The sequence below is a fragment of the Pavona decussata genome, unplaced genomic scaffold, assembly GCF_977016875.1.
Source record: "Pavona decussata unplaced genomic scaffold, jaPavDecu1.1 SCAFFOLD_207, whole genome shotgun sequence".
Classification (NCBI taxonomy): Eukaryota; Metazoa; Cnidaria; class Anthozoa; order Scleractinia; family Agariciidae; genus Pavona; species Pavona decussata.
Genome location: NW_028145612.1, coordinates 2438815 through 2465200, shown reverse-complemented (window position 1 = coordinate 2465200; position 26386 = coordinate 2438815). Strand labels below are relative to the sequence as shown.

The window sequence follows — 26386 nt, the reverse complement described above, 5'->3', positions numbered from 1 at the left end:
ACTGACCTCTCTTTTCTTTCTCCTATTGTACCGCACCGCAAACGATCCTCAAAGGGTGATCCCCAAATTGAAATACAACAACTTAACATCTTCGTTGATCTAGGGGAAGCACGACAATTTCTTAGGGAATTGAAATAGGGACTTGTGACCGAAAACTTTTCACGGGCTATTTCGCTTCTTTTTTTTAATTTTCTCTCGTTCAACTGTCCATCTCATGCATGGTTTCCGAGGTTGTATCCCCGGATATATGAAGTGAGTATATATGTGATTCTATCTTCCGATAGTTCGCCGAAGTTTTCCACGGAAGCTGTTACCTCAAGTTTCTATAGCCCTACTCAACAGGATTTATAAACTTTTTTTATTTTAGCCATTTTTTGTATTTTTTTCCTAAAATAATATATTCAATAAAACTTGGGTTTTCACGCAGTTAAAATTGTTGTTAAAGACGAACTGATATGATGTTTCAGCCCATAAAGCTGACTCTGTCTTGGGAAATCAGTCACAAATCAGTGTATAAGTTGCATATATTTCACTGTACTTAACAACCTGCTGTCCACAATACTCAACTCCACACGACATTTCACTACCCACACCGCTGGACTGTCTACAACATTTGACTGTCCACCGCATTCTACCCTCCACTTCATTCCATTGACCACGATATTTTATTGTCCATGACACTCGGTTCCACTGTTCTACAAGTTCCACTGTCCTCACCTTTTCCGATCCATTCTGGGAACCATTTGCGGTCCAATTTGGAAATCATTTTTGATTGAGGATCATTTGCGGTACGATACACCTACTCTCCAGTTATGTGAGATCTGTGCCTCCTGTTTTCCGTAGGTTGGGATTCTGGGCCGGTTGGGTAAGGCATCTTAAGACAGTGGTGGTTTTTGCAGTTATTCCACGCGTTCCAAAGGATTATCTCGAGCGCTTAATTGGATCGCTCGGCTGAGAGTGGCTCACTGATTATAGGGAACACAACAAGAACGATCAAAAATCATGTGGAATAGTACAAGGAACGACTCCAGGAAACTCCCACTGATCTTAAGATGCTTTATCCAACCGGGCCCAGCTTGCCCCGGTTATTTCAGTAAATACGGTCTTTCCGCCGTTCATTTATTTTCAACTTATTTTTTACGTTATTTATTTTTACGAAATCGTGTATAATTAAAGCGCATAAGTAATTATTACAAGGACTAAGTGATTGCTGAAAATTGACCAAATTTTCCCTTACGCTCGTAAAGAAATAACAAATTTATCTAGAATTTCTGCAGCACACTCTACCAACTGACCAAAAGCTCATTCGTTTGTCAAACGTGGCTTGTTATCGACATTTCATTGTCTTCATGTGGAATTTGGTTCTTGTTGGCCAGTATTTTTCACTATAGAGCAAAACGCCTTACTCTAGTATAGTGTTAACGAATCGAGTCATTCATTGGGGATGGGTAAGGCTTTCATCGACTGGATAATTTCATTCGATTTCATTATACGAAACAGGGATATATCTCAACGTCTTCTTCAGTTTGTGTGTATATGGATTAAGAAAGCACATTCATTTCAATGACATGAGCCAGTTAGAACTGAAGACAAAACATGCTGAAACAAATGTAATTAAATACTGATCTGATTGGCTGGTTATGGGTATATATGCTTAATTTACTTGTAAAGTAATGTTAAATACAAATATTGCCTATCGCTATGTTTTGACCACAGAGTTGATATTTTGTTGGCATAATGCATTATATGAACATTCCAAGGAACTAAATGTTCTCTGAGCAATGGACGCTATTAGCTACATTAACTTACTATTTATATCAACACTTATGCCCTTGTCAATTGTTCCTAGATCGCTTAGGTTTGTGTACATGTACCTCTCCGAACATTATCAGTTTAGCCATCTGTTGCCTGTCAGGTCTCAAATGAACAGCACTTACGTGCATGTATTTTGCTACCTCGGTCTTCCTGCAAACTAGAGACCCTATCTATTTCCATTGTCCTTTTGCTGTTAACCGCTAATTTGTTACCTTGGGTACAACCATAAAGCTCCACCCTCATCGATATGTGGTTATTCCAAGCCAGTGGTCGAAAACGGATGTAACGCGCCCTGATTGGTGGGATTAGTTCATGATAGACAACCGTATTATAGTCGATGTTTCCAGCAAACTCCTAAATTAGAAAAATGTTAAATTGTAATAACTTAATATTGAACAAGTTGCTTAAACTCTTAACTGATTAATTTTAAGTTAAACACATCTCAACAACCAAAAACCTTCATTCGCCTTTAGAAGACGAAGAAGAAGTGCAAAGAGTTATTGAATGTGGAATTCAGTTTCAAGAGCGTTAGCTCATACAGAATATTTCTTACAATGATAACGATATGCCGTGGCTTCCGTTCCTGTGTGAAATTGAAGTACTGTTAATTTAATGAAAGAGTAAATCGTCAAGTTAATATTTGTTGGACTTCAGTGGGACGTTCATAAGCTAAACTGAATGATAGTACCATCATTTGCTGTGACCACTGAACTATCGGTCCATTATAGTATGTTACTTAGCTGATTTTCATACAGACTTCAATCTCTCCTATATTTCATTCACTGCTAAGACGCCATCATGAAATAATGAAATTTTCAGATTTTTGTTTTCAAGGGACTTTCAAATTTTTTTTTCAAATGTAGGAAGGACTGTCACAGGCTCACTGCCTCACATCTTGCGGTACCACTATTAACGTTATTGTTACATCTAATAAATGTCAAGGGAATTAATTAATAAAGAATTGGAAGTTTAGTAAATGGCGAGGTTTGAAAGAAAATGGATAACGAGCTTTAAAAGTTAGTACACATGACTGTTGCCATACAATAATACAAACTTTCGTAAATTGGGTATTTTTCAAAATGAAATACTTTCTTTAATCTTTGTCTCGTAATTGCCAGAAAAAAAAATAGAAGTTTGCAGCTGAATTTCATTTTGGTACTTTATAACCAATAGAAGAGATCAGAGAATGCCAAATTAAGGAAAACATCGGGCTAGAAGAAGACGTTTTCTCTAAAGACTTAGCTCTTTTCTTAGAACGGTCTTTATTTCTCATAAACGGCCGGCCAGAGGCTAGCCTCTTACGCAGTCGTTTTTAGGGGACTCGTATTACCTCCTCCCCACAAACGCCTGCTTACCCAAGCGCCACATTCCTTTCCCATTTTTTAGTCTCCAAGCACCCGAGCCAATCACTATCTATTGTCTGATGATATCAAATCAAAATGCTGGTTACAATGCCCGCCTCCGTTTCCCGCGAGCTTTGTACAGTCTCTGGTAGAGTCTTGAGAGATGAGGGAGTTAAGTTGGAATATATACATATTTTTTCACTTCCTGGAATGCCTGGTCATGGCTGAAACGCCAAACCAAATATCCAAAGTGAATACAAGCGCTTCTTGTGCGACGTTATCTGCTGGGAGACTCAAAATCTTGGGGAAAGTGCAATCGATCTTCCTCGCCTGATCGAGTTGACAATCTGTGAAATATCACCTCTTACGGGTGCGGAAACTCTGGAGCAGATTTGTTTGTTTGTACGAAGTGTCACAAGAGACTTGATTCGACAAAGCAAAGAAGAATGTAGAAGGTATCAAGGGGAGATCTGCAGTATTTATCAGTCCATTAAAGACTATTAAACGGAAAGTTAAACGACAAAGAGCGGGTCAACTTGTGGTCGGGTCCTTGTGGAAAATGTCGCACGTGCCCCCGAACAAATTGCAACAACAAAGCGAGTTTCAAATGCAAAATCTTTAAAGTTTACCGACATATCGGGTAATATTTCGGTTTCCTCCACACCGACAAGATCGACAAGATTGAATACAAAGTTTGATGAATATTAAAGCGACTTTGCGTAACCAGTCGGCAAATTGACGAAAATATCGCCATTTCCCGTCCTAAATTCTTTGATTGCAGTCAGTTGATAGGCATTTAAACGAGAAATTTTGAACGCGTGCTCAAAGCTCACGTAAGCTCGGTCACGTTCTGTCTCCGCCCAGGTCTGGTCTCCGCCGTGATGTTTTTCACTGTTCCCGCGAGAGGCGTTCTGAGGTCAAGGTCGACCTTCCAGATTTAAGAAGGTTCACTGTGATTGGCTTAGCGGCGTAAAGGAATGTGGCGCTTGGGTAAGCAAGCGTTTGTGGGGAGGAGGTAATACGAGTCCCCTAAAAACGACTGCGTGGGAGGCTAGCCAGAAGCCCGTCTAATTCCATTGAAATCGCACATACCATTTCCAGAATGTCTCATTTATTGGGTGCCAGAACCAGCCCTTCAAAGTGGCGCATTATATTTGCAGTGTGTCCGTTCTCACCGGCCAGTTTTAACAAATGGAAAACGCCCTTACGAATGTACGAAAAGACTCGAACTATCTACGTGGTTTGAGGATCAATAGTTTTCCCAAATAAATGAAGCGCGTTATAGTTCATTTGCGATGCATAATGCCCGTCAGCAATCCAAGATCAAACCAGAACCAAGATCCATAATCAGTTATATATGTTGATTTACGAAAGGAGATTGTGCCTCCGTTGAGTTTCGTCCCGGCTGGGTCATGGGAAGTCTGACAATTCATTCAGCAGAATGGCAAGACGTCTTACCGTAAACCGTGTTTTTCATATGCAGCTTACTGACACTTATGCTAGTATTATGTTCAGAATATTGATATTACAAATCGGTCTCACCTTGTCAGTAGTTTGTCCTTGTTTTTTGTAGTACTGGAAGTTCACTCCATCGTCACCGTAGTGAACTTTGTACTTAGTTACCCACTGTTGTTCTTGTGCATAATGTCTTCCTTGAGTTGCTACACGTGTTACTCGAGTGTACCTTCTATCTAACCCCAGGACATCAATCTGAAGCCACTGATTGAGATCGCTTATCAAAGATGACCAAGCCCCTGGTTCTGCTGTGGAGTGTAGTCTGCCCTTGTTCGGGCTATGATTGGTGCTAAATTGTGAAGAAGCACTAAGATGCCTTTCAGATATTATACCACTTTCCATGCCCAGGGCTCTTTGACATTCTAAAAGAGAGGTAGAGAACAGCTTAGATACTGTTTTAAAGTCTTTTTACACAGTTTTGTTTTAAATAAGCAACATTATTATATCCGTCATTTAACTAGTACGCGCGGTGTGATTGGTCAAGTTTAACCTCAGAGATATAATATCGTACTAACATCGTTTTCACGGTCCGTATTGAAAGTTACGAATCCTCGTTTTTTCCCGTTGATTTATGGCCCCAGCGCGGAGCGTTGGAAAAAATTCTTAACAGGAAATACTCGGTCCGTAACTTACAGTAAGGGATATCTATTGAAACCTTTCATCGTGCGTGGATCAAATATATATCATTGGCAATAGGGATTTATTTGCCAAATTTTAATAGTTTGTACTAATAACAGCTGCTCTAGATAAAAGCATTATTTGCGGGGTCACCAAAGGGTATAGTGCGACTTGATGTTACGCAGTGTCATGACGACTGGTTATATCAGATTATTAGTTACTATCAGATTATTGTCTTATCTCTCTAAGGTATTTTGATAATTTAGTTCCCGTTATGATTCGTCTCGAGGCATGTTGCTTGCGTTGTTCTTTAGAATACAATAGAGCAGCAACAATGGCGAACGTTTGTGGGCGACTCGATCGGTCGGCATTGGTTTTCGTTTACTAACTTTGAGAATTTCTTTTTTCGGATTTTATTTAATGTTTTGTTTTTGTATTGAGGAATAAAAGAAGTTATCTGGTTTTTCGAATCATCAACGCAGGCGAGTATTTACGTGGGTTGAGCGCTGTGCATTCATCCTACTTCAAGAAGTTTGCAAGGTTCGTGCACTTTGACGCTTATGATTTGAGTAAGATAAGATAAGATAAGATAAGATGAGATGAGATGAGATGAGATGAGATGAGATGAGATGAGATGAGATGAGATAAGATAAGATAAGATAAGATAAGATAAGATAAGTTAAGTTAAGTTAAGTTAAGTTAAGTTAGTTGAGTTGAGTTGAGCTGAGCTGAGCTGAGCTGAGCAGAGCAGAGCAGTGCAGAGCAGAGCAGAGAGAGCAGAGCAGAGCAGAGCAGAGCAGAGCAGAGCAGAGCTGAGCTGAGCTGAGCTGAGCTGAGCTGAGCTGAGCTGAGCTGAGCTGAGCTGAGCTGAGTTGAGTTGAGTTGAGATGAGATGAGATGAGATGAGATGAGATGAGATGAGATGAGATGAGATGAGATGAGATGAGATGAGATTAAGATAAGATAAGATAAGATTTATCCACGGTACAAAATTGGTCAGCTTTAAAAATTAGTTCTTATTAACCGAACGGGAGGTCTGTATGGGAGAATCTTGACCGAGGGGGGTCTAGATTCTCCCATACAGACCGACGCAGCTCGGTTAATAAGATGTTTATTATATGGCCAAACAGGAAATCAAAAGGAAAAAAGTGTATATGTTCCCCTGCGCGGGCTCAAGTATTTAGCTGGCTTACTTCTGTCACTAGTGTCCAGTCCAAACGGGACAAAATTAACTGTTCAAACTACAGCTCTGTACAAACTTCGTCAATGAATGAAGGCAAAATAACCGTTGTTTTCCTACAGGCTCAATGAAAATTTTCTAAAATGCGACCAAAAGTGCAACAAATTTTAATGCCTGTCTGTGCCGCGATCGCCCAGCGATCAGTTCTCATTCAGCCTTGCGATCTTTGACTGATCACCACAGAAAACGTTAATGTTAAATGTGCAGCCTTCAAACTTGTGCTCCGGCAAAAATTGCCTGAGGTTGGATTTGTTGGACTGTGAAGACATTTTGCTGAGTTGTAGTGGAGGGGCACTCACTTGGTTTTCTTCAAACTGAGCGGATGTATCTGGTCCACGATTCAGGACAGTAGACATTTCTCGCTGTCGCTTGAGAGATGCTGAATGGTAGCTGTCGAGGCTTTTCAAATTTTTATGACCGCTTAACTGTGCAACGAAATTTGGCTGAACGTCTGCTTCGAGGAGTTGTCCAACACTGGTCTTCCTAACGTCGCCTTTTTCGTCGGTGATTTATGGTGAGATAAAAAGGAGCATCTGGATCTAACATGGCTTCGGAACGATGGCTTCGAAACACTTAAATTCAACTGGGCATCTTGACTTGTTTTTGCTTGCATACGCTTTCGGTTCAAAGGCTCTTCGATGGCCACCATCTTGTCCGGTGCGTGTTTTGCTGCCTCTTTCTGACTTCCACACTAGGTATTCAGAATCGGTTTCTCGAGCCCTCCAGCCAAAATGGAGGGAAAGAAACCACCACAAAGCCCTTTGTAATGATTTAGGATCCTGAACACCGAACTGGCCATTTTCAAAAAGTGCATCTTCTTCAGCTTCAGTTAGCTCTCTTGTGGCATTTGGACGGTTTCCTTTTCCTTGGCGAACCAGGTTCTTTCGTTTGGCAGCAAGATTTGGAAAAATCGTTATCCTTAAGAATGTTGATCAGACTTCCTTTTTCATGCGAGTGGCGTTGAAAACGTCGCTGGAAGCCGCTCAATGTACACGGTTCGTACTCGGTGCCATCTTGTTTACGAACGGAGATAAAAAATTTAGACAAGAGAAGGTCGAGCTCATTGGCAGGTATGTTTTCAATTGCTATAGACTCTTTCATTGACTCACAAAATTTCATCCATGCGTTTAAGTCACTCTTAGTCTTGTATTGAGTGTTTTTGGATTTTTGCGCTTGCAAAAACTCCTCAATTTCGTCTTCATCTTTGCTCGTGGCTTTCTCGGCTGGACTCAAATTTGCCAACGTTTGCTCGTTCTCTTTACCAGCTTCCATGTTCAGGGCTACTGTTTCTTCCATTTAGAACTGTATTAAAGTGCCTAGGAACCGAAAATTGTTTTCATTTAGTTTTAAAGTTTACCTTTAAAAATACAGGTTTCCAAAGTATGAGAACTGTAGACTTAAAAATGACGATTTTACAAGCCTTTAAAGTCGTGCTATTTTACTCTCAAAAATGGTATTTGAATCGCGCGGCCAAAATACCACGTGATATCAACCTCTGACGTCACTTTGTTGCCAAATTCGTTCCCGCAGTATGGAAGAGGCAGCGAGGGCGGTATTGCGTTGCTGGTACGCCAAACCAGCAAAGCTGCCAAAACAGATCGTTTACCCCGGGTAAACGAATGTACCAATTTCCCGCTGATCCGGCTGTGAGGGCCAAGTGGGTCCAGTTTGTCCGTAGACATAGGCATGATTTCAAGAACCCGACGTCAAAATACACTTCACTCTGTTCGGCTCATTTCGAGGATTCGTGTTATGAACGCAGTTTATCCGTTCTAAGCAGCATGGAGGCCGCGGGGATAAAGTAAAGTATTGCCTGAAAAAGGACGCAATCCCAACGAGGGATACTACTACTCCACTAGGTCAAGAAGAACTTAGCGAGCGAAGTAAACGACAGGTGAGACAAGTTTCATGCTTCTGTTTTTACACCTCACGGTCATTTTTTTTTTAATTTTTTAGATAAAACTAGTGAGCAGCACGTCTGCGAACTCTTACAGTTGTAAAACGATTTATTATCTCCTACGCGTTTCGTGTGACTAACGCACACTTCGTCAGGGAGTTTTACAATACAACATAAGTGGCCTGTATATATACCTACATAAAAGACTAAAATAAATTTTACATTACGTAAATCTGCACCTACGCTAGCGGATTTACATGTAGGAAACAGGCGAAAAGGTGTGCAAGGCGTTACATATTATGTGCTTGACATAATCTTGGGGCCCGCAGTTCTAGCTAAAACTGTGGGCCCCAAAATTATGTCTAATTCTTCGTCGACTTCGATTTCCTCTCCCGTGTTCTCGTCGCCAGCGTCAACTTGGGCCAGAGGTTCGTCTTGATATGGCGTAATTTCGCTATAAATTACATCGTAATCTTCATCGTTTCCCTCTTCGACATCTTCGTCCTTGGGGTTACCGGACATATCTGAAAATTCGCTCATTTTTGAATCACTAGACATGTTTCCTTCCAAGCTCTCTCACTTCCCAACAAGGCACTTTGACAACGCAAACAAACCCGTGGCAACAAAGTGATGTCACGGTTTGGTGAATTTGGAAAAATCTCGGCCCATTCCCCTGACCATTTTTTAGGGTAAAATAGCACGACTTTGAAGGCTTGTAAAATCGTCATTTTTAAGCCTAGAGTTCTCAAACTTTGGAAACCTGCATTTTTTAAGGTAGCCTTTAAAACTAAATAAAAAATTTTTTGGTTCATAGGCACTTTAACAGGAACAAGCCAATTTTTTTTCTTTTTTGTTTGTAACTTTTTGAGGACAAATGTTACAATAAGATCGGTCTAGATGCCGGTCTAGATGGGAAAAATCTAGACCGCCGTCAATATCAATTTTAGCCAATCAGGTTCTTGAATTTGATCGTTTCCAGTCCTTTTGAGACGCGGCCATATAATAATGCCTAATACTAATATAATAAAAATATTTAAATAAAAAAAAGCTGCTTTCCATGAATGCCGTGCCTTACAGTTCTTTGAGTAATCGGTTAAATTGCCCAAGGGACTCTGCTTCCCTTAAGTTACAAGGAAGACTGTTCCAGAGAATGGCGCCCCTATAGCTGAAGCTGTTTTTGTAATAGTTTGTGCGCGGTAATGGAACATTGAGTTTATTTTCAGAGTCCATTAGGTTATATGCGACTTCTCGCCTTTCAAATTTAGAACTAAGATAGTTTGGAGCTAACCCGTGCAGAGACCTGTAAACCATCGTAGCTCTTTGAAATTGTTGCTGGCAAGCTAGGTTTTTCCACCCTAGAAGTTTGAAAAGGAGACCAGCATCCGGAGTCATAGCTTGAGTAGGTCAAAACACGGGCTGCTCTGTTTTGTAGCTTTTGAACCTTATTCCGTAAGGTTATCCCACAGTTTCCCCAAACAATGTTGCAATAATCAAAGTGTGGCTGTATTAAAGCTTGATATATTAGTTGCAGGGTTTTCATTTGAGGCTGGAGGTCGGACGTTTCGTCCGGTCGTTTGCCATTCCACGTCCGGTACTTTGAGATCAATATTGGCGATTTTTTTTTACTATTGTATTATATATTTTTCTTACTAAGGCATCTCGTGAACATACTGACTAGAGGATAACAGAATAACGATAAGCCAATGAAAATTCTGTTGTTGCCATTCTCCCTTCCCCTCCCCCTCACCAACTGACCATTTTCATTCAGTAATTTACTTTTTACAGAGAATTTTAGTGAGCGCCAGCATTGCCTAGGAAACTGTTTCCTTGGTTCCAGAAACGCTGGAAATGGCGTTTCTGAGTATTCTATTTTAAAAATTTCCTGGGGGAGCATGCCCACAGACCCCACTAGGTGCTTGCGCCTTCGCCGCTCGCGAGGCGCCTTACGGCGCCAAGAAAACATTCACGTCCGGTGCTTTTAAAAGTATGTCCGCTACTTTACAAAACAGTTGAAAACCCTGAATAGTAAGGTCGCCTGAGGGACAAGGTGCCTTATTCGTTTTATGGCCCCAATACCAGAAGCGACTTTCTTTGTTACTTTCTCGATATGGCCACTCCAATCAAGTCTGTCATCGATGATCACTCCAAGTGATTTTGCAGTAGTGGCCTGGCTAACTTGAAAATCATTAATTGCAAATGTCGGGGACTCTGTGAGAGTACTTAACCTCTGCCTAGATCTGATAAGCATAAACTCGGTTTTAGTCATTTTTAGAGTAAGTTTATTAGCTCTCAGCCAATTGTGAACATTTTCTAAATCTTGATTTAGATGCAACTGAATATTGTCTGCATTATCACTTGCGTATGTAAGGTGGGTGTCATCAGCGTAGATCCTCGGCTAACAATTTGAAAGACAGTTTGGAAGATCGTTGATGTATAACAGAAATAGTAATATGGCCCTAAAATCGTCCCCTGGGGAACACCACAACTTAATAAACAGATTTGAGAGAGCGATCCGTTGATGGAGCACATTTGAGTACGATTATCTAAATTAACTAATAAATTAGTTAATTAATCATAGTTAGATTGATAATTATATTAAGTGATAGAGAAATTTCTATCGTGATAAAGGAAATATTAAGCCTCTTTGTTACCCTTCCTGCAGCCATACACCTCTACCCTCATGCTTATGTGTTGGTGAAAAGTTAGCGGTCGAAAACGGATGTAACGCGCCTAGATTGGTGGGTTTAGCTCGTGGGAAACAACAGTGTCTGCGTCTGTATTTGCGGCAAAATCCTAAAATTGAAAACAAAAAATAAAAATTAATCTCAAACGATATCATTCATGTTTTTACCTTCTCGGGGCTATGAGGGAGCTGTATTAGTATTAGTATAAGCACAGGCCACCAAAGCGTAATATAAGAATTTGTATGGCGTTAAAATAAAATCGAAAATTGGACAACAATATTCCCTCGAAAACCCACAAAAATTACAATGAAGTCTGAAAAAGCTTACCCGGTGTGTTTGCTGTGCTTTCAAGGTTTCTTAGAGCTCCCAAACGCCATTTTGAGTGTTTTTTTTTTCTCAGCGGCCGGTCCAAGTGCAGCACTGTGTTATGTAAATGACAAGGTTTGTCTCGCAACAAACTGCACACATCCCCTCTCGGCTAAATGCAGTTCTCTACCAGACAGCCTTGCCTGAGGTGACAGCAAGTTAAGAAACGTCGTATTATTATTATTTCTAACTGTTTTTTAAAATGTATCGATCGCCTTCGAAATTTTCAAACTCGTAAAATTTCTGCAAAGTGAACGAACTATCCAGACGGACTGAAGAAAGAAAAGAAAGAAATTGAAAATTTGCTTTTTGTATTCACGTTCTCCGTAAAACCCTGAATTTGGTCATTTTTCACGTACGTGTAATGTCGTTGTTTTGCTCACTAAACCTTTTATATTTTGACGTTCTCGTTAACGGCTTATTCAGTGCGAGCAGGATGACAGGAAGGAAAAATAATCTGAGTCGTCTGACAAGCCAGTGACAAGATATGGTGATTAGTGTTTAGTCGTTTAGTACTGTGTCAAATACAATGTTATTTACGTAAGAGTTCAATCTCGATAACATCGATTCAGCCGAATGTAAACAGCGATGCCACTAGCCGCCTCCTCCTCTCTATTCTTGGACTTGAATTTTCGTCGAAGCAATTCCCAGCGTTCTCTATCTTCTCTCTTATCACTCTTATCTTTGATTCTAAACTGGGGCGAATCTATCTTATTTAACTTTTTAGCTATCGAATCCCACACATTCTCCCGGCTGACGCTTCCTTTCGTGAAGGAAAATACATCGCTGACAATCATTTCTCTGAGCAGCAACACGTCGTGTTGGTCGGTCCACTCCATCGGCGCTCTATATAAATAAAGAATGATAAAGGAGTGAGGAAACAAAACGTATTGCCGCCGTACATTTGAGTTTCGGCTGTGCTGAGCTTTCGTTCTTGCAAGGCCGAGAGTTCAGTAAAATTGCGGCAAGCTACTTGATTCCACCGAGCTTTTCTACTCAACGTCATTTTCAGTTTGTAGTTACCGTAACGAGGTCAACATTGTGGAAAGTCGTAATACTCTCATGGTTACTCAAAGCCACACCAATTAAGTACTCACTACTCACCTAGAAAGTCATATATCTTCGTAAAAATAGGATTTATCTAGGTATTTTACTAGATTTTGCGTAAACTTACTCGTGAATGAACCTCAGGGGGGGGGGGGGGGGGGCTACTCGGGTATAAACGTGACGGGGGATCCGACAGAGCCTAACATTTTGAACCCAAAAAAATACATGGAGCTTACATTGTGCACCCAAAAAAATACAAGACTGGAGATTATTCGAATCATGCTTTTGGATCTTGCGGGAACTTTGGCTTGAATTGCGTAAGCCAATTAGCCTGGCGGAAATTCGAACCCAAAAAAATACGCGCACATTTTTTAGACCCAAAAAAATACAGGAGTTGAAAATTTTAGACCCAAAAAAATACGTCTGACCCCCCCGTCACGTTTATGCCCGAGTATCCCCCCCTGGGGAATGAACTTACTTTAATGCAAGCTGTTTGCCTTCGTACGCATTCCCATGCCGTAGACCTGAAAGTAGTAAGACGAACAGTTTTAACCCATCGATTATTTAGCCTAATTTAAGCAAATTCCATGTTGCCTAGTTTGTCGTGAAGCATTCAGGATCGAAATAAGGGAGAAATGGAATATAATTACTGTATGAAAGAAGAAATGTACTCACGTTTTGTACACAACGTTAACCTTGCTGTTCTCACGTCCGCGCGGGGAGAGGACGGCTGCCGGTCAAAATGTAAAACGTCTACCGGAAGTAAAACCGACTTTCCTCTCGCCCTAGCCGTCGCAAAAATCTGAGTTGCTAAAGGTCCCTAATAACATTGAGAGGGGGAGGGGAGCACGAGAGGGATATTTTCGGCTTGGTTGTGAAGGGCCACAACTAAACTTGACTAGGACTGTAGTTATTCAACGTTCGTTATCCAAAATTCTGGTGCAGGAAAGGATACACTCTCTACTGATTGTATCATTTGGGACGAAACGTTGATGTAAAGTAAACTGATCTTCGAAATTGTACAGAACTGCACTTAGTAGGGAGGAGGTGTGTGTAGTTTGTTGCGGGCCAAAAGGTTTCACGTGGATTCCCCCTGTCGGGCACATTTTAGTACTCGAGCCTGGGTTTGACCGTGAGTTTGTGATGACATTCCAGGAACACAGCTTGGTCCGCGCCAAAAATGGCGCTCGATTTGAAGGCAACTTTGTTTTCAACGAAGGGCTGTATCTCAATAAATGAACTTCTCCAAGAAATAGTTGCTCGGGAAGGACCGCACATCATTCTTCTTGGAATATGGTGAGGCAGGTAACGGAAATGTTTAAATTTCAAGCAAAGTTTAGATTACATACAAATTCGACTTCAGGTATACCATCCTTGTCATTTACATAACACGGTGCTGCACTTGAACCAGCCGTTGAGAGAGAAACCTCTCAAAACAGTGTTTAGAAGCTCTACGAAACCTTGAAAGCACAGCAAAACACACCGGGTACGTAAGCTTTTCCAGACTTTTTTTTTTCAGAATTGATGTAATATTGTTGTCCAATTTCCGATTTAATTTTAACGCCATACAACCTCTTATAATAGCGGAGCTCTCGCGCGCGCCGCAGGCGCGCGCAGCGGAGCCCCATAGCTAAGAGAATCTGGTAACCCGTGAATGCGAGAAATTTTGGTTTGGTTATGACGTCACTTTTGTCCATCCATACGACCGTACGTCCGTCCGTCCGTACGCAGCGGTTGTTTCGCCCGAAAGTCCCGATTCGCCAACGGCATATATCGCCCGGGCTCACGTCGATTAGCGCGATGTTTAAAATAATAAAATGGAAAACTTACATTGGAAAAAAAAGCTGTAAGACCTACACAATAAAACGAGCGAAGAGAGTCAGTAAAAATTGTACAAACAAACTAAAAGAGGTCCTTACGTTGAGGTGCCGAGTGTCTCCTAGCCTGCGAACGCAGACGTATTTCCGGCTGTCGCTTCACTCCGCCGAAAAATAACGTCTGCGAAAACGAACCCACAAACGATTTCCATGACGTCATTCTTTTTGAACCAATCACAATTTGGTTCAGAAAAGTCCAGAACTAAACACGCGTGTCTAGCGTGAGGCACACGAGTACGCGTGTAAAAAAAATGGCGGACGATGTTGAGTCTTGTGTGGAGTTGGCGTTCAGAAAAGTTTGTGAAAGATTTGGAATACAGAAGCTCAATCAACAACAAGAAGAGGCCATAAGATGCATCGCTCTGGATAATAAGGATGTTTTCGTGAATTTACCTACTGGATTTGGAAAGTCAATGATATTTCAGGGATTACCCGAAGTGTTTGCTTCGCTGGAGCCAGTACGTGAGAGAAATATAGTAATCGTAGTTTCGCCATTAGTTAGCCTAATGAAAGACCAAGTAAGTCGATTAACCTCGCTTGGAATAAGTGCTATTTGTCTGAGCGATATAATCACTGAATCGCAGAGGAAAGCAGTGGAAAATGGCCAGTATTCTATTGTTTACGGATCGCCAGAAACATGGTTGGGCGATGAAAGGTGGCGTAAAATGGTCTCAAGCGACAGTTACAAGAAGTCCGTACGAGCTGTGGCTATTGATGAAGCTCATATAATATCCCATTGGTAAGTTATACAGGGACTTTTACTTGACTTATTGCCTCCTCCAAATGGAACGAAATGAACAATTGTGAAATGAGCATCTTTCAGAATGTCTCAGATCGAGATTTTCTTTTGTTTTGTTGCTTACCTGAAATCGCGCTTCTTAAGTATATCTAGGTCAAGCTTTACTTGGTTGTTTTTCCTCGTACTTTTTTTTAATTAATATTATGTCAATTTCAGACAATGAAATGAAATTGTTGTTGAGTGCATGCAAATTATTTTGATAACATGCATGACATCTCCTTTAAATTCAGAAGGTGATGCATGCAGTACATTCGTTTATTTGTTGAAATTGTCATTTTCACCGTGATTTATGGGAAGGGTCATGCGAATGTATTTATGCTTTACATATTCCTGGCCTCTACCCTGTTGCAGTTTATTATTTTTATGCTAATGTCTACAACACACAACTATATAATGGCTCTTACTTGGTGTACTGGACACAGATGGCGTAAAATAATAGAAACAATATTGGACCAAATACACAAGCAATGGTTCAACAATGTGCTTCATTTGCATCCAGTACCCAAAGGAGTCCAACTTATGTGGTTTTCATATTTTTGTAGGGGTACATCAAAATCAAATAAACATGCAGCCTTCAGAGTGTGGTTTTCAAGACTTAATGAGTTCAGGTCCCTGCTTTTGGAAGTTCCTTTCGTTGCCCTTACAGTGACAGCTACCACAGACACAAGGGAGAGATCACTGGAAAAACTGAATGTTCTAGCTGGCTAATATTTCGTTTAAGCTTACATGTTTATACAAGTATATTTTCCATTCTAGGGGAAAGTCAAAAACGAACAAACATGCAGCTTTTCGAGTTTGGTTTTCGCATTTGCACGAGTTCCGGTCCCTTCTTCCAAGAACCCCATTCACTGCATTGACTGCCAAGGCCACAAAGGATACCAGGGGCACAATATTTAAAGTGCTGCTAATGGATGGTTTCCACATTGTTCATGAAAACCCAAACAAAGAAAACACAGCCTATGTTGTACAATACATGGGGAAAAATGCTAGCCTTACAGAGTATTTCTCCTGGATAGCCGATGAGTTGAAAGACTGTGGCTCAGCAGCAACCAGAACCATCATTTACACGCAAACTATCAAACAATGTGCCGTTGTGTACTCAACACTGAAGACCCTCCTTGGGGACAAAATCTATAGCTCAGAAGAAAGAGATCCAAAGGCTGTGTTGCTAATTGCTAGAAATGCTACACTTTTGCACCCCACAGTCAAACAAGGACCACACCCTTGCATCCTTCCAGAGTGATCACGGACCTATTCGCGTTCTATAACATAGCGTGCGTGCATCCTAATCTAATTACTATTGGCGTCATCATGGTACATTTCTCAACATACGCACAGCCATGCGTCCATTGGATGACATGTGCAAGTCAGATAGGGGAAGCATGCGCGCGCTATGTTATGAAAAATGTTTTACTGAGAGACAACACCATAAAAAATGTATATTCATAAGAGCTTGTCAAAGTTTAATGAAACGTTTAGATTAAACCGATATGAGAAATGACTTTCACTTTTCTTCTTTTTACAGAGAATTTTGTAATTAATCAGGAAACAAAACCTGTTTTCCAAATCTTTACTTTATTTTAACTATGTTATAAAAGAATTGGTTCATGCTTTTAGCTGTGCATATATCGAGTTAAGGATGCACTTGGGAAGTTTGGAGAGCACTCAAGAAGCTAGAGTTGCTCTCGGCTACACCTCCCGCAACTCTTACGCCTCTTTCATGCTCTCCAAACTTTCCCGCGTGCATCCATAACTCGATATACACACGCTAAGCATGAACCAATTTTTAATTAGTTGCAACAATTGCTTTTGGCACTTATTGCATTTACAGCCCTTAAAAAGTGTGAAAAGAATGCAATATGCTTGAAGTTATTCTGAAAATATTCTGAAATTAAAAGTTCTGTATGACCCCTGGTTAATGTTTGAAATGTGGTTTCACACAACATTTAAAAGCATTTTTTCATTTGCAGCTGCAATAGAATGTGTAGTTCCAAAAATTATCCATACCTTTCCCATGAGATGGATTTTTCCTTAGACCCCCCCCCCCCCCCCTCCCTCACCTCTCTGGAAATTCCAGTCAAGCTTCATACATTTACTTACATATTTGGGCCTTTGAGAACCCCCACCCCTCCGGAATTTCCAATCCCTTCTGTGGGGGGAGTATGGACATTTTCTGGAACTACACAATAGATTACTCTAACAAGAACGTTTGCATGCTGGTAGTTAAGATTACAGTTACTTAATATTGATTTTGGCTTAGCGTATGTGGCTGAACACAGTTTTTGATACTTCTGACATGTGTTATTTCCATAGAAACAATCCGATAACTGTGCTATAAACATGCCTTTAATTAAACAGGTTTTGTATGTTTGCTGAGAATCTTGCTACATCATGTAATATATTACTCCCATAATTTATCTGAAACAAACTTGTAAACAATGTTCTTGTGTTAACACTCTTCCAGTGATATTTTTCCCACAACTTTTTAGATCTCCTTTGTTAAAGGAAAACTGGATTATTGTTCTTTAAATTTCCACTGTTAAATTTTAGTTGTTTTGAAATAATCCACCTGGTTTCCTGAAGTGTATTCCTGCCAAATGTTAATCAGAACTTTTGTGAGTGGTTCTTGACAAATATGCACATTTCTGAGAAAGCCATCACATTCAATGTCAATTTTTCACCACCTATGCATTGCATTTAAGGGGTTCTCATGTTGATTACTAGTCTCCTTCGTAGCCGTTATTAGGGTCGTCACGCAACGCTCCTCCCCGCTAGTTTTAATGCGTATTAAACGCGTTTAAAACGCGTATTTGGAGGAGCGTTGCGTGACGACCTTAAATAACGGCTGCGAAGGAGACTAGTTGATTACAAGAGACCATTAAAATACAGTGTAGCTAGATTTGCATCTTGACTGCTTGTGACATACCATTCTATGAAAGGGTTCCAACTTACAATTATTTATTTTGTCATTTTATACCACACGAAGAGCCTGTTGTAACCCTTTAAGCCCTATGAGTGATCAGCATGAATGCTTTGTAAAACATGGTTCACACAAGATGAATTTGGTGGATATTTAAACAACCTCTCCCCTCCTCTTCTGTAGGAAATGAATAGGGGCAACAAGTGAGAATTCAAATCTTGATAGTAGGGTTTAAAGGGTTAAATGAATATATCATCAACTGCATCATGTTTGTTTATTGTAATCTTTGTGTGCACTTCGGCGTGGAGGTCAACACTCGGTCAGTGAAGCCCGATGTTACTCCTCTAGAAGCATTTTCAAGCAAGCCGTTTGGAACGAGAAAACGACGTGGCGAAAGCAAAGCTACTGGGGCAATAAGGCTAACAGCACCAAAAGTGACAACAGGAGGCGGATAAGAGCTTTCAAAAGAAGAAGTACCAAAGCTCGGATCGAACATTACATTTAATTGCGAGCGATTATTTACATTCGCACCTTCAAAGCAGACCTGGCGTCTGTCCTAGCTCGTTAGCGAGTCGTTTTACACGGAACGGGCCATCATTTTTAAAATCTTGTTTGATTTCCTTCTCGAAATCTGCTACTTTGTCCAAAGCCCTCTTGTAGCGAAGCAGACGATTATAACATTTGGAGCGGCAAAGCTTCCAACGTAAGCAGTCAGATCGACTTCAGTTGAACGCAGTATTAATTTGTGAATTTCCAGAGAACTTTTTCCAAACACTTTTATCTTCTCTTCACTGGAAACTTTTACTTTGCATAGAAAACAAACCTCAGACGTAGAAATCTTTTACGGGTGTTTCGCCCGAGCTCATAGCAAATGCCAGTTCTAAATCGCCGGGTTCCCGCGTCTCTCACTCTGCATCGCGCGTGTACGCGAGTGTCAAATTCTATCAGGGAATTTTATTGGCTAACAACAAGACAAAAGCTTTGACGTCACGGAAATTTTTTCTCGGCTCGTTTTCGCAGACGTTATTTCTCGGCGGAGTGAAGCGACAGCCGGAAATACGTCTGCGTTCGCAGGCTAAGTGTCTCCGAGATATTAGGAATTTACCTACAAGATGATTGATTATAATTTCAAGACAAATAGCTGGCATGTCGATTTGTAACAAATATTATTTAATTGATTTACTTTTGTTAGCGGGAAATTTTACCGCGAAGTGAAAACTTAGAACTAACAGGAGTCTTATGAGCTCCTGGAACTAATTATTAAAATCCATATGGAATTTGTGAATACGGTGTAATTTCGTCCGCGAATCGACGCAAGTTCGGGCGAAACGCTTTCGGGCGAGTCGACTTTCGGGCGAAACAACCGCAATTTAAGTTCCACAGGAAAACTCAGGTTGTGTGAAGCTGTGCTGCGATCGTGCTGCGATCGAACTGCGACCCTTGTTTATTTAGCGGGAAGTTGCCTTTAAGAAAAACACAAAGACATTTTGAAGACAACAAAATACAAAGTCAAGTTATGTAACCGACAGCGGGAGAAACAGCAAGACGACTATCGGCGAGAGAAACAAATCGACTTGCACATCATCAGAATTTTGAAGTGAAACCATCTTACTTCGACCCGGCGCGACGGATCGTTGAATTTTTCCTCTTGACGTGAAACGTTTCGCTCACTTGATGTTGTAAAACGAACGGAAAATCAGGAATTGGAATAAAAGGACTGGTTATTCTCAGAAGAGGCGAGTATATTCATGTGATTTTGTTGACAAAATTTTGCTTGTTTGTTGTCTTGCAAGAACTTGTTGTTTTGCGCGCAGTGTTGACACGCCGTTTGCGTTTAATAAGCTAAATACTGCAACAGAATGCTGTTGAGCTCACTTTTTTCGGTCCATGTCCATTATTTCCCTTGGAGTTTTATTTTCTAATCTACTCCAAATTTTGCCTTCCAACAGCGGGAGAAAGAGTATAAATACGAATCGCGGCTGGCGGGAGAGGACGAAGCATAAACAGCAACCGAATCTTGAAGTGAATTAACTCATTTTACTCCGATCCGGCCCCAGTAAAAATAAAGGCGTGATCACGCCGTGATCACGGGTGTGATCACAGGGTGTGATCACGCCGTGATCACGCGTAAAAACTTTTTACGCGTGATCACGGCCGTGATCACAGAAAAACCAGAATCACGCCTGAATGGCTGATGACCGTGATCACTCCCTTAAAATCACGGTGGCATGATCACGCACTTTTTCAATAGAGGAATGAATTTCGAATTGAACCGCCTTGAAAATAAGCAAATTATCTAGTATAGTAGACAAGCGTAACAATTTATATTAGTACAGTGCCTTAACACCGGGCTTAACATTATAAACACAGCAGTCTGCAGTAAAAAGTTGTTTTGCAGCACGTAAGTTTATTTATTTTTGTGTACAGAATAAAAATGAACACCACACGGGGCAGTCTGTTGCGCAGTGGAACAAGCTAAAATAGTATACATTTTGACAAGTTGAGAACTACAAACAGGTTTATTAAACGTGAACTACTATTGTTCATCTTGGTTTAGAAGAATACTAACCGGGAATCACTTAAATTCTAAAATCATCGTTATTATATTTATATGTGATCGTGTTGCTCACCTCGATAATTGGAACGTTCTTCGATATTGACTTTCCCGTCTATAAACGTGGACTAAAATTGACAACTTGCAAGAATCATTTCGTTTTACAGCAGACCAAAGAAGTCCTCAGAGTTCTCGATCAGAGTACATTTATCGCGACGAACTTCAAACATCCAAGCGGCAATACACAGTCGGAGACAATCCGAAGGAACAGTCTGTTGTTTACAAAACGGCCGGGTGCAGATCTTCGCTTCAGTAAAGCAAACATTAAACTGTTTCCCAAAATGATAAGAGAAGATAATTCGCATTGAAAACGTTCCCACTCTTCTAAGTCAAATTACCAACGGTCAAGTTTATTTTCAGGACAATTTTTGTAACGCGATCAGGAAGAGGTAATTCGAAACAGGTTAATGACATTTGGCCAATAAGATTAAACACGCATATGTCTCAAGAGACCTTGTAGATAAAATTCCGACACGCACGTGTCACGGAATTCGGAGAAAAGGCGCTATTTTTCTCGAAACTGAAGTTAGAATCGTATCTAATGGAAATATTTTTCAGTGCTTCGTCGGAAACATGCAAAAAAGCAGCCTTGAGTTTTCGCCTTGGATCGAGTAAGTGAAATGAATCAAGCATAGAAGGCAACATATGCTACAACGACTATCAGGATTGAATTTGCATTTGATCGTCCAAATGTAAATATTCATTCTTAGTCGTTTAAAAAGCTGCTATAAAATGTTGTACAGGACTGATGAACGGAGGAAAAAAAACGCGTGAAACCTTGAAACCTGTGAGTTAAAGATTGAACTACACACAGTATAGAAAGATTCAATTGTCCCGAGTTTTAAGCGCGGTTAAAGTGTGCCCGCTTTAACTGATCATTGAACCACATCTTTAATTTACTAGAATAAAAGATTTTTTTACTCCATTTGTGTTACAGATATTTTGGACCATTTGAATGAGATTTATATGCAGTTTGGTTGTTTTTGTTGTTCAATTTTACTCTAATGAATAATGTTTGGACAGTTAAGCCATCACCGATCATACGTGATCATGCCATCACTGCAGAGAATCACGGTCACTGGAGTGATCACACCGTGATCACGGGTGTGATCACTCCAATCACGCCTTGTGAAGGCGTGATCACGGTGAAAGGAGTGATCACGCTGTGATCACAAAATATTTTTACTGGGGGGCTTGGCGAGACGTTGGATTTTTCCTCTTGAAGTGGAACGTTTCGCTCAATTAACGTTGTTAAACGAACGAAAAAAATCAGCAGTGGAATAAAAGGACTGGTTATTCTCAGAAGAGGCGAGTATATCCATGTGATTTTGTTGACAAATCTTGGCTGGTTTGCAAGATATTGATTTCTTGCAATGTTGACAAAATACTGCTAACTTAATTTAGAGCATTCTTTTTCGCTCATTGAACACAAATACTTAAAGGAATAGGATGTAACGGCAAAGATTTAGATGTGTGAGTATTCTTGACTGAAAGTCTTTTCAAAGAACGTTAAAAGCAAAGTGTGATTTCATTTTCATCAATATAATTAGCTTACACAAAATATTTATTCGCTTGTTTGTGCAAATTTTTTAAAGATCGTAAGTGTTTAGTTTATTTCTGTACTGATTGTTATATACCGGTATATATACAAGTTCGCATCGAAAAAGAACAATGACGACAGAAAAAAAAAATATCAATAGGAAGCTATAGGAGGAAGTACCCGTCCTGAATATTTACCTTCAGTGTACATACATTTATTATTTTGATATTTGATTTTGGACCCCCACTCACATAATCATGTAGCTTAGGATGCCTCTTTTACTGAAATGGGTTTTTGGGTTCAAAACGATACCTTACTACCTTGTATAACAGGTAGTATATTTATTCACATGAAGCCAAGTATAATTTAAAGTTTAATTTTGAAGCGGCAGTGTATTTTGCAGAATGCCAAATGCTGAATTCATAAAAGTCCTTTTATGGAATGGCTGCCATAACAACAACTTAAAGCTAACTGTCTGCCAGTATAACCCTAGACAGTAAAGAGAAGTGCTTAGACCTAAATAACTTCATTTGTTGCTTAAAGGGGAAGTATCATGGGGTTTAATTGACCTCTTTTGTTAAAAATGGTGAAGTAAGACCTTCACTTTGCTACAAAATAATTCTAGAACTGTAAGAGGAGAAAAATCAACTCAATTCTTGACAGGAACAACTCGTGATTTGTTATAGCAGATTTTCGAAACAAAAATATGAGAACTTGAAAAACGTTAGCCTAATATTTTTCAAGTTTCAATCCATTGCGACCTACTCTGTCCCTGGCGAGAGGCACTAATCGACAGTTTTCATGCACTGGGGTGATAATTTATAACAAACCTAGACAACCATTTTTTTTGTTTCTGTTGTCAGACAAACATTTTGGGGTTTTAAAATTACATCAAATTTTGTGTTACTTCCCCTTTAATGCTAATCTGTCATAGGTAGCATTAAAGATGCAACATTTGGCATTCAGGGCTGAGTTGCTCGAAGCATGGTTAAGCGCTAACCATTGGTTAAGAGGTATTAAAACCTATAGGTTGTCATGGCATTTAACCCGGGTTAGCGCTAACCATGCTTCGAGCAACTGGGCCCAGCAAAATACCCCTGCCGGTTAAGCAACAAAAAATATTATTAAGGTCTAAGCACTTTTCTTTTACTATCTAGGGTTAAGCAATTCACCAATTTAACGCAAAGCATGTGGCACTCCGTCCACTTCTAGTGCTGCACCTTTTCTTTGCCGGCAATGGTCAAGTTCACACTCGCTATCATCACTCTCACTCTCACTAAACATCTCCTCACTTTCACTACACCATGTTTCGCCCACAACAACGTCGTCTCCATCACTTTCGTGATCATCATCGTCAGATGTGTGTTTGTTAGCTTGTAAAAGACGCTGGCCTGGCACTTTCATTGTCGCTGTAATGTCTGTCCCCTTGCTTCTTGTAGTTGACTGGTTATTAGCACAATGTTTCATTTCTCATTTTTTTCTTGTATGGAAGGGAGTGTTTTTTTCAAGTAAATGTCAAGTTCAAAAACATAAAGAGATTTTAACCCTGTAGACAATAGTAGTAACTCTTTCCAATTGTAATCCTTGTTCTCGATTTCGTCGGTTCTTGACGGTTGCTTGATTTTGCAAATCTTTGAAGAAATGGAGATGATTTAAATGGTCCAGGTATATTTTAACTAGCTCCTCAGAAGCCACAAAGGTACAGTCTATAGAAGAAAAGTCTGTAATTTCTTTCACTGTGTTCAGCTTTCCTTCATTGAATGATTTTTTTTATTTGCGCTGACTTTAATTTGTACCTTAATTTTTTTTATTCGGGAAAGGGCGTGGAATTCTGCACATCATGGAGCCAGCCAACCAATTTTTGCATGAAGCGCACTGCAGCTGCTTTTCCTTAACCTTGTAGGACTATCTTTGACAAATTCCATGTAGAACTCTCCAACATCATGGTAATCATTTACAGTATATGGTCACAAATTCAAGCAAAATAATATTATAGCCAGGGACATGTTTTTCTCTGAACTTTCTTATGCCTTCATGAAATTATGATTAGCTGGGTACTGTTGAAAAAAAAAAAAACCTCCTCCCTCTCTGTTACAAATGCCCTTATGTAATCTGACAGAACAGGTGCATCTTCGCAATGTGCAATGCTATGTCATGACCAACCCTCCATGCATTTCTCTTTATTCTTTATCTTTGCAATTTTCATAGTAATATAGTCACTGAGCCATCTTCTAAATTTCTTCGTCTTATTTGTCATGAAAAATTTTCCCATTTTATAGAACTGCTATCGATAATGGCTAGCATCTCCAACTGCAGAATTAGTTCTTTCAGCTTCCCCCTGGCCACTGTCTTCATGTGGTCGATGTATCATCTTCCGTTAATCATTTCGGTATCTTGGAACCTGACTTCATCAAACATTATCTTAATTAACTACTGCATCATAAATACTGTACATGCAGTATTTATGATATAGATCACATTAAAAAATGGCTACTATTGTATTTCATCGCCAGAAAAATTGATTTTTAAAGAGAGTCTATTGGTATTTTAAAGAGAGTATACAGTTACAATCAATTTGTATGATGGCTGAACATTTTTTTCAAAAAAGAAGGTAGGGGGCTAGGTCAATGTAACTATTTGCATGGAATATTAGAATGATTCCTTGGCAAAGCAAACAACAGCTATTTATATAAATGTGGTTTATAATATAAAACCACTGCATTCTCTATGTAGTGAATGTCAGCCTTTATACCATTTTAATTTTTAGTAAAGGATTTTTGAAAGTGAAATGTATTAGTTAATTAAGATGCAAATTGTGTCATTAAATGTTAAGACTCCAGAAATGCTTGTATTTTCTATTTTAGAGAAGGTTTTAAAGTTAAAAGGGGTGATAAGGGGGAGTGGGCATGGTATTTTACCATGGTTTGGAGGATAGCTCATGAGGGGAGGGGGGAAACAGAAAAAATATTAATTTTAGAACATCATTGGGTAGGGGTGGGGGGGGGGGGGGCTTCCAAAATATGAAAGGGAAAATTTTATAAATAATCATAGGCCCCTATATGCATAAATAATGAACCTTCTCTCAGGACTGTTTTAAGATCTGCCACTGCGTGGGCACAAAAGCCATGCACAGAGGGTGTAACCTTTTTTTGGTAGATTAAGACCTTGAGTTTTAGCCGTAACAAAAAATAAATCGATGTAAGCTTGTTATTTGCCATCACAGATCATGACAGATGTGATGAAAACACTGTATGGCTCAAGAATCACTTTGTTAATGGAAGTTTTTGTTGAGGCAGTTCATAAACTTGTAAATTATGTATTCTTGTTTGAAAGTTCTGTGCACTTTTCCCATCAAGGGATAGATCCAGTTGTGTATTAAATTTCTTACCTTTTTATGAATGTTTATGATGGCAGGAACCAAATAGAATAGGCACTTACTGATGTAACATTTTTCTTCAGCACTAAAGATTTTAATTAGTTGGCAAGGTAGGGCTATTGCTCTATCATAGTGTGTACAACAGAGATTGGCCACTGGATGCTTGTGCCAAGCTGTGTTTATAAGCATCAGAGAACTGTCACTCAATATTATTATTCTTATAACAGTATTCAATTGATAAATCCAGGCTTGACAAAAATATGCTGAACAAGGGGCATTCCCTGTATACGTTTCCCATCACTCACCAATAATCTGGAGAGGAGATGGCTGATATTCAGGTCATGTTTAATGCAACCAGACCCTGGCTTCTGTTGATAACTGTGATTACAGATAAAAGGTCAAACTTCTTATCAGCCATCTCTTTTAATGAAAAGAAAACTTTCAAACATGGTAGTGAGTAATGAATTATGAAAATTATTATGTGTAGGTATTAATTTTTACAGGGCAATCTCAGCTATTTGAACCCTCAATTTTTAATCGACACTCCTGATTCTTTGCACAAATAGTTGTTAATTCTCTTGAATTTGCTTCAGTCAAATTTTTACCTCCTATTTTTTTTTTTAACAAAATTCTGTTTCCCTTGCAGGTTAAAAACAATTGGTATTCCACTGTAGTGATTCAGATATCATTATTATACAAACGTAACTACCGGTATATTCTTTTACTTACTTTTGA

General features: G+C 39.7%; 1 protein-coding gene and 1 pseudogene across 3 annotated transcripts in view; one reads left to right on the top strand and one right to left on the bottom strand.

Moving 5' to 3' along the window:
* Window positions 1-26386, bottom strand: part of LOC146460884 (coagulation factor V-like) — a 41172-nt pseudogene that overhangs the window by 3408 nt on the left and 11378 nt on the right. Inside the window, exons 6-8 of the transcript XR_014857539.1 lie at window positions 11080-11221; window positions 4701-5035; window positions 2028-2169 (exon numbers count right to left, since the gene is read on the bottom strand). The product of XR_014857539.1 is annotated as a coagulation factor V-like (transcript). The remainder of the gene's footprint in view (window positions 1-2027; window positions 2170-4700; window positions 5036-11079; window positions 11222-26386) is intronic.
* On the top strand, window positions 14457-17629 carry LOC146460885 (uncharacterized). 2 transcript variants are annotated; one of them, XM_085087784.1, is made up of 2 exons: window positions 14457-15141; window positions 15958-17629. In XM_085087784.1, the coding sequence occupies exons 1-2, from the start codon at window positions 14654-14656 to the stop codon at window positions 16442-16444; spliced, it is 975 nt and encodes a 324-aa protein (XP_084943910.1). In that variant the 5' UTR covers window positions 14457-14653; the 3' UTR covers window positions 16445-17629. The 2 variants fall into 2 exon arrangements, with proteins under 2 accessions (XP_084943910.1, XP_084943911.1); XM_085087785.1 differs by having other exon boundaries at window positions 14458-15141; window positions 15744-17629.